Source organism: Montipora capricornis, chromosome 14 (genome assembly GCF_036669925.1).
Source record: "Montipora capricornis isolate CH-2021 chromosome 14, ASM3666992v2, whole genome shotgun sequence".
Classification (NCBI taxonomy): domain Eukaryota; kingdom Metazoa; phylum Cnidaria; class Anthozoa; order Scleractinia; family Acroporidae; genus Montipora; species Montipora capricornis.
This window is the reverse complement of record NC_090896.1, coordinates 27737612-27750111: the sequence shown is the minus strand read 5'-3', so window position 1 is coordinate 27750111 and position 12500 is coordinate 27737612. Positions and strand designations below refer to the sequence as shown.

Here is a 12500-nt window from a genome sequence, read left to right as displayed (position 1 = left end):
TGCCAAACTGATGCTCAACTCCTTCTGGGGTAAATTTGGTGAGAATCTTAACAAACTCACCACGGTGGCCTTCGAGGAATCAGCCTCTCTCTCTCTGCTGTCGTCTCCAACCCCTTGTGGCGCATCCATGCTGTGCGTATTTGCACCGAAGACGAGTTGGAAATGGTCTACTCTAACATCTCAAGAAACCAGTTGGACAAAGGAAGAAAACCTCCACTTGCCACGCCCGAGTCTTTCGAAAAGTTAAGACAACGAACCCTCTGCTTCGACACAGACTCGGTCATCTATCGTTGGCTTCCCGGTCAACTCGACATCCTCCTCGGTGATTTCCTGGGCGACATGATCAACGAGTTGGATGATGGTGATTGCATTACAGAATTCACCTCCGCTGGTCCGAAAAATTCTGGCTGGAAGACCAAGAATGGAAAAGTGTGTTGTAAACCTACAAGCCTAACTCTCAATGGATGTGGCTCCCAAAAACTCAATTACGAAGTCAAGAAACAAAGTGTCCAAGATGAAACCACCAACCCACTGGACGAAGACCGACGCAAAATCGATGTGGTCAACCTCTACTTCTTAACACGCGATCCGGCCACAAAATGTCTTAAAGTGGGACCCCGCACCAAGCGTAAAGGACTGGTCTTTGACAAACGCGTCGGGGTCACTAGCTACCACTTTTCAATCGTACCCGTTCGGTTACACTCAAGTCGATTTCGATGACATCGACATGGAGAATGTGGAGGTTTTTCGGGTTAGGGTTATTATGCAAATCAATCAGCTGTCAATCAAACCCATTCAAATACAAAAGGGGCGGTTTTTTATGACGTCATTTGATGAGTACCTGTCAGAGTGCGTCAAGGTGAACGCATATGACTTTACTAATCGAGAACACCTATTCTTCACCCATTAATAGAAAACTTACGCGAGTCGTCTGCGTCCGTTGTTTCCGATTTTTGCAACTAGTAAAACACTTTTGCCACCCACAGCATTTGAACATGAAAGAGATCAGGTTAAAGGGAACTGGTATTGGATGACAGAAACTGTATGCCTGTATTGTTATGGCTTTCTTAAATGACCATTCCATCAGCGAGTTGTCCTAACAAAAGTCAAAGAATGAACGAAAAAAATTAAAGAGAGAAACATCAGTCAAAGCAGTAATTTCGTTAAGAATGATGACAATAGATACAGCAAAAAAAGCTACACAAACTGCATTACCGGCATCTTGTATATCTTAAGCACAACAATTTGTTTTTACTTTTAAAAGGGATACATCAAAGCGCTCTTAACGAAAAGAGTTTGGGTCTCATCAGTCTGTTCAGCTTGTTTTGGTGTGTGCCCGGGGTGTGCGTTCTTCTCAGTTCCATTATCACCCCAAAAGTAGCATGCAACAATCTAATTTTCAAGATGCAAGGGCATTTTGCAGCGCAAAATTGTCATAGCTAACACACTTAAAAGGAGTGGAATGGCAGTAGCTTAGAAGAATGGGCTGAAATTCTAATATGGTACTGAGGCTCTAGAGGATTGAAACAAAAGAAACCAAGTTAAGGCCCTGTTTACAAGCAGGTAGGGTAACCCTAGCAGGAGGGTCAAACATAGCTCGAGTTTACCAGAAAAATTTCACAGGTAGGGTTACCCTACCACCCGGGACAACTTTGCGTGCTTGGTAACCGCCAGCAACGCAAACACAATGGAAACCGCTAAAAAGTTGTCGCGCTTAGGCGAGTTGTCCCTAGCAGAGCGTTTACAAGACAGCTAGGGTTACCCTAGAGCTAGGGCTAGAGCTAGGGTAACCCTAGCACTCAGATAGGGTTACCCTAGCGCCAGGGTAACCCTAGCTGCCTTGTAAACACGTCGATGAAAAAAAGAAGAAATGTATGACCAGGTGATCTGGTGACGCAATTGGGAGGACTGGGAAGAAAAATTTTAACGCCGTATCCCACAACCGCGCGCGGCCTTAGGTGTTGTTTCCAAACTCCCTGCAGTATTTCCGTCGCCAAAACACAAGAGATCATTTCGATTCTACCACATTTCCTGTTACTGAATGAACATTCAAGTAGACCCGATGAGCTCTAACCTCGCCTCTGCCATGTTGAATTCGAAAATTAGGCCGCGCGCGGTTGTGGGATACGGCGTTAAAATTTTTCTCCCCAGTCCTCTGAATTACGTCACCAGATCACCTGGGAGTGTTAGGGTAATCCTAGCACTAGGGTTAACCTACCTGCTTGTAAACAGGGCCTCAGTTTGAGGCGTGTTAGAATAATTGTAATATATAGATATTGATCTATCATATTGCTATGTAGGGAGTACCACTAACGAGGACATGAACAAATGGAATACAAACGATTTTAATTAGTCTACACAGAAAATGAAAATTTAAAAACTTGAAGCCAAATAACTATCCTACCTGTACTTTCTGGTATGTGTCGGACAGAAGTGCGATCATCATATTGATCAGAAGAATGACTCCCATTACGAGGAACACTCCGTATAGAAAATTAACAAGTGTTACTGAAGGACCATCAGCTGACTCCAAGAAGTCTACATCCACAGCTCCTAACAAAGACCAACATAAATGTCGCACCATCTTCCACCAGCTGTGGATTAAAAAGAAGACCTTAAGATACTGGCGAAGTCAAAACACTTCGTAAATCTGATAAACCCTAAATGTGCTGGAACCGGAAGCTCATGATCTTGAAGCGTTTAACTCTAGTTCAGAGCTGAGGTTTTTTTTGAGTTTATAAACTTCCTTATTTGGATGCAGCGTAGCTCGCGCATTTTCCCGCGCGTGCAGGTTCGATCTTAGTGTTGTCCATTTTTTGGGCATAAAATTGGTATCCTAAAATCCCCAGCTTTGTTCCAAGGAAAAGAGTTGCAAGTCACACGCTTCAAGGTCACGTGCTTCTGTCTGGAACAAATAGCTCTTTTACGTCAAAGGAAACTGAGAGGTGAAAGATACAGATTTATGCAAAGAGTACATGTGACTTCTGTCTTCTATTCATATCAGGCCGAAGACTCAAATATCTCGTACAGACTAATAAACAATACAACGACCAGTTTAGAAAAACCAGAGCAACAAAATGGGAGAAGCTGTTTATGTACGCTTCTAACCAGAATCATTGGAAGAAATGATAAAGCTATCGCTTACAACTCTCTGGACTTACCAGGCTATCCCAGAACTGCTACAAACACTGCAACACAAACATAAAAAGAACTGTGACCCACTTGTATTTTGTCAAGTACTTTTTTGGAAGGGGCGCATGATCCACACATCATACGAACTGAGATCTGCTTTTGAGTAATTTTAAATCATCTCCCCATTTTCGTTTTTAGTTTTGCAAAACGTGCCCAGTACGTTACCGCAAACAATATATTAACCCTGTAACAAACAAAATAAGACGGAAAGTAAACATGTTGAAGAATTGTACGTGAAAGAGAAATATTCAGTCGTATGCACAAACTCATACATGGCAAGCAAATGTTAAGGTATATAACTAATGTAAGTTTATGTCCGACGGCTTCTCCTCTTCACCTTTCAGCATCTACCAAGGGAAGTTTGATCCAAGGAAATGAAAAGAGCGTGGTGACACTTTTTTTAGTAAGATTGGATACTTTAAGGCCATCAACACCGACAGACATCTGCATTTTTATGGCAGAAAAAAGTGCTGTAGGGCAAGCTTTGGCATATTATATTTCGCATACATATCGAGTAAATTCTACAAATAAACGATTTGTTACTGACTTTATTGGGAAGAGCTCTACTCACAGTTCTTTTCCCTTGTCGTCGGATATGAAAGACTTCTCAGCCACGTAAACTTTAGTTATTGCAATAGAAAAGGCCAAAATAGTCGCTATAAACTGCCAAAATATGGTAGCGATGTCACTCAAGATATGGAAGAAAGCGATCTGGATGGGTCCAGTTTGCTTTGTTGTCTCCATCACGTGACCAAATGCCCTTAGCGTTAAGAACATGGTATTAAGGCCGTAAAAATAGCCACCTATGACGAGGGATCGGTTGTTGGTCACGGAATCTGACAAAGCCAACGTGACCATTCTTAGAACAAAAGTAGTGAAGTAAATTATGAGCGTGATGAGGTCCAAGATGTTCCACCGATCACTACAAACAAAGGGTAACCATAGGTAAAAATTAATCAATCAACCAACAAACAAACAAACGAAGACAAAGCACTTTTTCTTAAAGACAATATCTAAGGGCAAGTATATTTTGAGCTGAGCACTTCTGAATCAGAATTATATGTACACGATCAGGAACAGTGATCCGTCGTCACCCACGATCTAGGACTGGAGAGAAACACCCAATTCTAATTAGTATGCTGGATTGGCAATGGAGCAATGTGATTTAATTGATGGCCTTAAGTTATTGGACTACTGAATAAGAATTGGTTGTAGCATCCCTTCGCCAACACATGATTTTTCTTCCCAGTTAGGTTTTGCTGGAGATTTTCTCTCTTGTGGGATGGTTTAGCTTGCCGATTAGTGTCATGCTAGTCATTAAAGAACTGTCTAAGTTGTCTGTGTATAAATGAATTATTTCAAACTTAAAGGGGGTAGTGTCATGCTATTTTAGTCAAACTTCAAAACATTAAAAGACGTCCTTGCATCAATTAAAACCAAAAAATAATGCTGAAGTTTTGTTGCCAATTGCCATTGAATTACACTGAATCCACACTTTGTTGGTTGCAGCCAAGGGTGGAGAGGATGGAAAGGAATTGAAACTTGAAAAAACTGGCCATTTTTGTGAAGTTTGGAGACAATGTCTTCAGAAAGTCGCCAAAAATTAAAAAACGAATAGCTTTGTTCTGTAAATATATTTTATATCTTCTCAGTGGTTTGTCAGGAATGTTGTACGTGTGAGCTAAAGAACTAATTTAGATTTTTACCCATTCTTGACCTAAAGACAGGCAATTAAGCGTGACAGTGCTCCTTTGAAAAGCATTACAGCTTTTTAAACAAACACCTTTGCAGTGAGAAGAAAAATGTGAGTTTAGATCGATCTCCATAAAAGTGACGCTTGAATCCACAGGTTCGAACAGGATGACCTAGGGCAGGTGGCAGTATTGCAATATTGCGTTCCTAGATGCAGTGCTCACCATCCATCACAAGTGCAATGGAAATTGGTTGCTTGCTCTTAAACAAGCAACTTTGCATTGAGAAGTGAAATGGGAGTTGATGTCGCCGGAATATTCTAATCCAGGTTCGATCGCGAACTCGGTGACTCAAGTTAAGGCGAATACCATCATTGCTGCAGCATTGCAGGATTGCCTTCCTGGATGAGGTACCTATCCATCTATCACAAGTGCAAGAGAAATTGGTTACTAGCCCCCTCAGACAAAATGTTACTTACGTTATGTACTTGGAGAATCTCAGAGTAGAACCTTGTGGTTTAGTTTCTTGCTCTTCCGTTTCCTCGTCTTCTTCAAGATATTTATAACCCCGGTTACATCTCATACGTATGTAATGTCGTCTTCTGTTCTTTTCTGTCGCCTCAACTTTCTTATTTGTGAATTGTTCGCATTCGAATAATACACGACCCGAGAAGAATACTAGAATGGCACACTCTATCCAAGTGAAAGAAATGCTTGAAGTCTCCAGGCAGATGGTAAAGTGAAGTCCAAGCAAAACCAGGTAGCTTAGTGCGTCGCGGATAAAGACAAAGTACGGAGTGGTAAAATAATCCCGATAGCTATCTAAAACCCAAAAACACAGAAATATATTACTTAAACAAGATTTTGGAAATAATCAGTTACATTTATTAATTAAGAAATAGAAAACATGTACCATGTTTCTATCGAGTTCTAGAGACACGAGTGAAAGTTTGGGAGAACGAGAATGCTGTGGGAAGGCGACATAAGGCGAGTGTTTCCACGGCTTTTTCGAGTTCTCCCAAACGGTGGGTCATCAGTCATCGTTAAATGTAACCGAGAGAGCGTATTTGACCTTGGCAAAATTCGGGCACATCAAAGATATCCTTCCTTAGCTAGCAGAAGTAATATATTAAGAAGTCGCTTTGAAGTACAAACGTTTATGATAGAACGATCACATACGAGACGATTATCAGCCCGTTTATAGGGTGGTCGGTAGGTCTAAGAATTTATCATTCAACTGGGCTTTGGAGCAACCCTACTTCTAACTGGCTGAATAGAAAATGATTTTTGTCAGGACATTACATTTTCGGTATAACTTCTTTTTTGACGAAGTCAATTGTCAGCAATTAGGATACGGCGCTAGACAAACACATTTTTCAGCAAGAGAAATTTCCTTGAATGAGTTCACTTTTTATTGCTGTTTAAAATTAATGCACCATTTGATGGTGTAATCAGTATCAATCCACTTTAGTTGTCAGATATATTTTTGCCAGATATAAATTTCCAAAAACAATATGAACAGCCGCCGGAATATGAACAGTTGCCGGATTTGAACCAGGCATATCAAGACGGTAGACCAATACTGCACTCCTGCGTCCTACCAAGTGGGCTTTCGAGGCGTTGCATGAAGACGACGATGCGATTATTAACCGTTTAACAATTATGCCTTCAGACCCTTTAAGGTGGGCAGACACAAGGGGTCTTGTTATTTAGTAAATTTTCAGCTCCCACTATTGCATTTCTAGCTTTTTGATTGGCTAAAAAACTCCGACTATGAGCCCATAGTCGAAGTTTTACGTCATATGGAAAAAAGTGCGCCAAGTTTAAAAATTTTCCGCACGAAGTTTTCAACCTCAGCTCTCTATAATGGCCGACACTGGCAGGTTTCAGGAGCTGTCTCCCACAAAAATTCAAGAGATATTAGATAATGCTGTCCCAGAAAAAACGAAGAAAGCCACGAAGTTCGGAATGAACATATTTAATGGTACGTATCTGTGAATTTTACTCAAAAACAAGCAACAATTGTTACGTTCACTGTCGATGTTTTGATACTTTTACGACTGCGTAACAACGAGAAAAACGCTCACCTTATTATTTACAGAATGGCTGCCAAGTCCTGTTGGCACAAAATTTTCCAAACGAATTGAAGACATGTCGAAAGAGGAGCTAAATGAATGCCTTAAATGTTTTTACACCTCAGCAAGGAAGAAAGACGGAACGTATTACGGAGGCGGGGAATCAGGAAAATCTTTCTAAACTTTGAACACTTTCTTCACACTTGAAAACTTCCAAAATCGTCTGTTTGACGGTTTTTTGTTTAATATGAATACATGATGCAGCAGATAACCTAGTAACCTTTGTGGCTGCCTTAGTTGGTGTTTTTAGAAGAATCCGCCTTACAAGAAGGGGTTTCTCTCTACCGACTAAAACATTCATTAATCAGTAGGTATGGGGAATAGTGTGTGTGTGGATGGTGAGTTGAGGGAAAATCATAGACAAAAGTTATGGTTAGTCTGTAAAATGAGGGGGAGATGTTCACAAAGCAAACTCTCAACCCCAAAATAAGGTTAACAAATGAAACAAACTCTGTGTGAAATTAAAAATGTAATCTCAGAAACAGTCAGATAGTACATGTACGAAAAACTAAATCAAGTAGGAGGGATTAATAAATATTTGACCATGAAATTTATTCGTTCTTAAAAATGGGAATAATAAAGATGAAAAATCTTTACACTAAAATCTTCGTTCTTAAAAAAATATATGGAAAAAACTAAAGAAATCCCATGGAATATGAAACACCAGTTCCACGAGGCAAATCCAAAAATCCCAAGGATAAAGACAAGCTGACTGCGACACCATTAGGCTCGTAAATGGCTGCGAATCTTCAGGGGGAGAGCGCAACCGAGCAAGGGGGTTTCTAGTCCAGCGCCGGACCTCTACCCGACCCCCTCGTGCCGAGTCAAGAAAGGAAAAAGAGAAGAACAAGCCGCAACTCTGGACAAAAACTAGCACAAAACGCCATGGACAGACTAACACGACCAAGGCTTCCAAGTCGATTAACTAAAACTGGAAAGTAACTCTTACCAAAAATAGGTCCGCAATGCGTACTTGGGGTCTTATGCTTAGCTTAACTCCATTCAGCCCTTACAGAATTTGGTACTACGGTCTCACTTTTACCATGCGTGATTGGTTCAAAATTTGCCATAACAATGCAGTAGTGAAATGAGTTCTTTAAGTATGCTTCAAATTTCAGACCTGTTCAGAATTTTACATCGATGACTTGCCACTAAAATTCCTCTTAATGCCATTTGCACAGTTTAGACAACTCTTGCTGCACGCTACATCATCTCTATCAGCTATTTACCAGTAACAGAAGCACTAGATTGGCTAAGAAGCAAGCATGGCACTGTCATACATTCATATGATCTTATATATGATCAAAAGAATGCTGAAATTCAACTAGAATTCTAAGATGAATCATCACTAGATGAGGCGTTCAATGAACAAGTACTCTCAGAGCTTGGTGCAAATCCCCACACTACTGGAAATCAGTCCATCACCAGTAACAATGTATAAACAGCCAAGAGAAATATCTGATGACCAATTACGTCGATCAGTTACATGTAGATCATTACATAATAAAAAACGCAACCTAAAGCTTACAACAGGGTGCTTTCATGGACTAGAAATAAAATGAAAACCTCAACAGTCTGAAGTCACAAAATGTTGAACCAGTTTATTTGTTTATAACTGGAGGTGGTGGTGCTGGGAAAAGCCATTTGATTAAAACACTTTACCACACTGTAGTAAAAACCTATAGACATGCTCCAATGAATCCTGAGATTCCAACAGTGTTACTAGCAGCATCTACTGGAGTAGCAGTAATAAACATTGATGGTACACACAGCATTAGCAATACCTAAAAATACAGGTGATAATGTGGAGGCATCATTGATCCAACAACCACTGTGTCCACTGACTCTAGTCAGGGAAATGAAGCAACCTTTGGTGTGAATGCTGGAAGCAATGTGTAGCAATGTCACATACTGCTATGATATACCACCAAATACAAGATATTAGTTTGTGGGCTAATTCTACTTTGAACAATATTTTGGTTATTGGAAATAATCTATACAGTTCTATAACATGTTCTGTGCAAACAAATGACTATTTGCTGATAACTGATGTTCCAGACATGGTTTCAATATTTGATAAAGTGTATGCATTACAATATACACCCTCTTAATAAGTCTAATATATGCCTTTTTCCGCTAATGACGTCAAACTCATGCTTTTAAGATTTATTCAGAAATGTACAAAGGCTTCAAAAAAGAAAAGAAATCAGAAAAGTTTTAGGCCTTTGTACATTTCTAAATAAAATTTGAAAGCAAGAGTTTGACGTCATTAGCGGAAAACAGCATATATTAGACTTATTAAAAGGGTATATAGTGAGTCATTTACTGGAAGTTTGTTCATGACATCAAACATTGATCCATATATGTCTCTTAGAAATTCACTTCTAGGAGTATTTTCAAACTCTCAACGGAATTACAATTGTTGTTTGTTAACTAATGGCATTAATACACTATATTGCAATAAATACACTTTATCAAATATTGAAACCATGTCTGGAACAACAGTTAACAGCAAATAGTCATTTGTTCGCACAGAACATCTCATAGAACTGTATAGATTATTTCCAATAACCAAAATATTGTTCAAAGTAGAATTAGTCCACAAACTAATATCTTGTATTTGATGGTATAATACCAGGAAGTGACATTGCTACACATTACTTTACCAGCATTCACACCAAAGATTGTTTCACTTCCTTGACTAGAGTCAGCGGACACAGTGGTTGTTGGATCAATGATATCAAGTATTGTAGGACCTGGATTTTCCTCCACATCATTTGCTTGCGTTATAAGCAATGGGATATAAACATTGTAGCACATCATTTGTGCAAACCAAAACATCAACCAACAACTTGTTTTAATGTTGGCAAGTAAAACACATTTAAGTAAAACATCATAAGCATCGTATTCCAAAATCGCCCTCGCACACCTGAAAATGCATCCTTGACTTTCACAAAATTGTTGTGACAGCCGATCCTTGACCGGTATTGTTCGATTGTTGTTCCCATGCTGGCGGCTAGTAGCAGACAACAGTAAGAGTACGAAATACTATTCTTTGAGAGTGCAAAACTCTTATTCAATGCCACTATTTTTTAGAGTACAATAACTCTTTCAGTTTGGGATGTAACCCACACCGACATTTCAAGCCGATAAATACTGGTTTGTGATAGCTTGTGAGATACTTGTGAGGTATGTGGTGCGCAACGGATTTCGAGCCAATGAATGTGGGCTTGCGAAAGCGTCTTAGCTTCAGTGCAATCCGCACTAAACACAAGCCGAGTCTAAATATGTTGGCTTGCGAGAGTAAACAACTCCCGTATCGATTCCACTCAGCGGAGTCACCTGGATGAAATAACAAAGAACAAACAAGGCAGGCAGGCTAGGATAGTTAATTTTCGAAATGAAAGAAAGAAAACCAATCTGAAACAGCACGACAGATCAATTTTGAAACACAAATAACTTACCTTACAACTAATTTGCGACGGAAAACTCTTCAAATTTTTTCCAAAACAGGGAAAACGACCGCAGATTTATTTGCAAACAACGAACGCTAGAAGCAATGGCCGACACTTGAAAACAATGACCTCGCAATTACTAGTACCCAGTCTACAAGCCAGACTGTCACGTGTGTTCTCGTCCTCAAAGTGACAAACTGACAAGATCTGCCTCTGACTTAGGGGTCTTTATGCATAATGCATAAGACCCCAAAAACACAACACATCATGTGTATCAAGGACGTTCTGAAGCAAAATTATAGTTTAATTAAAAAAGAAAATAGAGAAAAAAAGGATACCTGGTTACTTACATGGAAGAAAAAGCTGGCAAAAATTTCCCTTCGCTCCAAAATTTTGCGAAGTATCCTGCAAACGTCAGCCTTGCTTGCGACAAGAGAATTCAAATACGGCCCAACCTGTACACATGGCCTGGGTACGAGATGTGTTAAAGTGTAGATCTGGGAACCAGTATGACAAAACATGGATCCTGGAATGCCCAAAGCAATTTAAAATACTAGTACGAAATTAGGAAGCTAAAAAAGGGCAATGACCCAGAAAAAATTGGAAGTATAAGTGAGATTGTATAGCTTCTGATCCAGAGTGAATTGCGGCAGTAAAATCATTCGTTCTTTTGGATGGAGCCAGGAAAAAATCCCGTCAAGCATGTATAAATCATTCGTTCCTTGGATGAATCCTGGAAAAAAGCCGATCAGGTGTATAGATTATTCGTTCTTTTGGATAGATCGTGGAAAAAAACCCATCAGGTGCCAAAACCACCTGTTCCCTGGGCGGACCCAGGAAAAAATCCCCTAAATTTTAAAGCTAAAAAACTGAAAAATGACATCGCCCTACGTAATCCCATAAAAAACATGAATAGATTCAGAATTTATTGAATCAAAGTAATAATAATGATGACAATGAACTATCAAAGCTGCCTCCGAGTTGGTATCAAGTTAATGAGTTAGAAAAATAAAATTTAAATTGTATCTGTGTGCATAGTAATTTGAAGTGTGAACACCAAGGCCAACAAAGTGTTGAACCAGGACTGATGGTGTATCCCTGCTGGTAGATACATAAAAGGCTTTTTGTTTAATATGAGTACATGATGCAGCAGATAACCTAGTAACCTTTGTGGCTGCCTTAGTTGGTGTTTTTAGAAGAATCCGCCTTACAAGAAAGGGGTTTCTCTCTACTAACTAAAACATTCATTAATCAGTAGATAGTTATGGGGAATAGTGTGTGTGTGTGTGGATGGTGAGTTGAGGGAAAATCATAGACAAAAGTTATGGTTAGTCTGTAAAATGAGGGGGAGATGTTCACAAAGCAAACTCTCAACCCCAAAATAAGGTTAACAAATGAAACAAACTCTGTGTGAAATTAAAAATGTAATCTCAGAAACAGTCAGATAGTACATGTACGAAAAACTAAATCAAGTAGGAGGGATTAATAAATATTTGACCATGAAAATTATTCGTTCTTAAAAATGGGAATAATAAAGATGAAAAATCTTTACACTAAAATCTTCGTTCTTAAAAAAAATATATGGAAAAAACTAAAGAAATCCCATGGAATATGAAACACCAGTTCCACGAGGCAAATCCAAAAATCCGGTTGAATAATTCGAGCTTGGTTTTCGCCACAAGTTGACGACAGATTGTCGTTTGCGTAGCTGTCACTTTAATTCAGTTTTTTGTTATGTAATAATCAGGTGATGGCGGGAGTCGGGGCGAGTGTGACCGGAAGTTGTATGCTCTTTCCGGACGCTTTGTAAAATTGTGGAAATAAAAATTGGCGGCAAAACCCGGTTTGAGAATTTACTAAAACAATTATTCCATTCGCCCTTGTTGGATATGAAGTGATTATAACCAACTCGCGCGTAATTTTATCACTTCATATCCAACTTGGGCTCATGGAATAATTGTTATATAGCTGAATTTTATCTCCCAACAGGGCGTGCTCTCATTGGTTACTTCGAGGTCACATGACAT

At 39.4% G+C, this 12500-nt stretch overlaps 1 protein-coding gene across 1 annotated transcript in view; it reads right to left on the bottom strand.

Annotated features, from left to right (window-relative positions):
- Window positions 1-12500, bottom strand: part of LOC138033111 (uncharacterized) — a 58712-nt gene that overhangs the window by 7959 nt on the left and 38253 nt on the right. Inside the window, exons 10-14 of the mRNA XM_068880870.1 lie at window positions 5363-5705; window positions 3764-4114; window positions 3162-3188; window positions 2405-2594; window positions 923-1096 (exon numbers count right to left, since the gene is read on the bottom strand). Of these exons, the coding sequence (XP_068736971.1) occupies window positions 923-1096; window positions 2405-2594; window positions 3162-3188; window positions 3764-4114; window positions 5363-5705 (1085 nt within the window). The remainder of the gene's footprint in view (window positions 1-922; window positions 1097-2404; window positions 2595-3161; window positions 3189-3763; window positions 4115-5362; window positions 5706-12500) is intronic.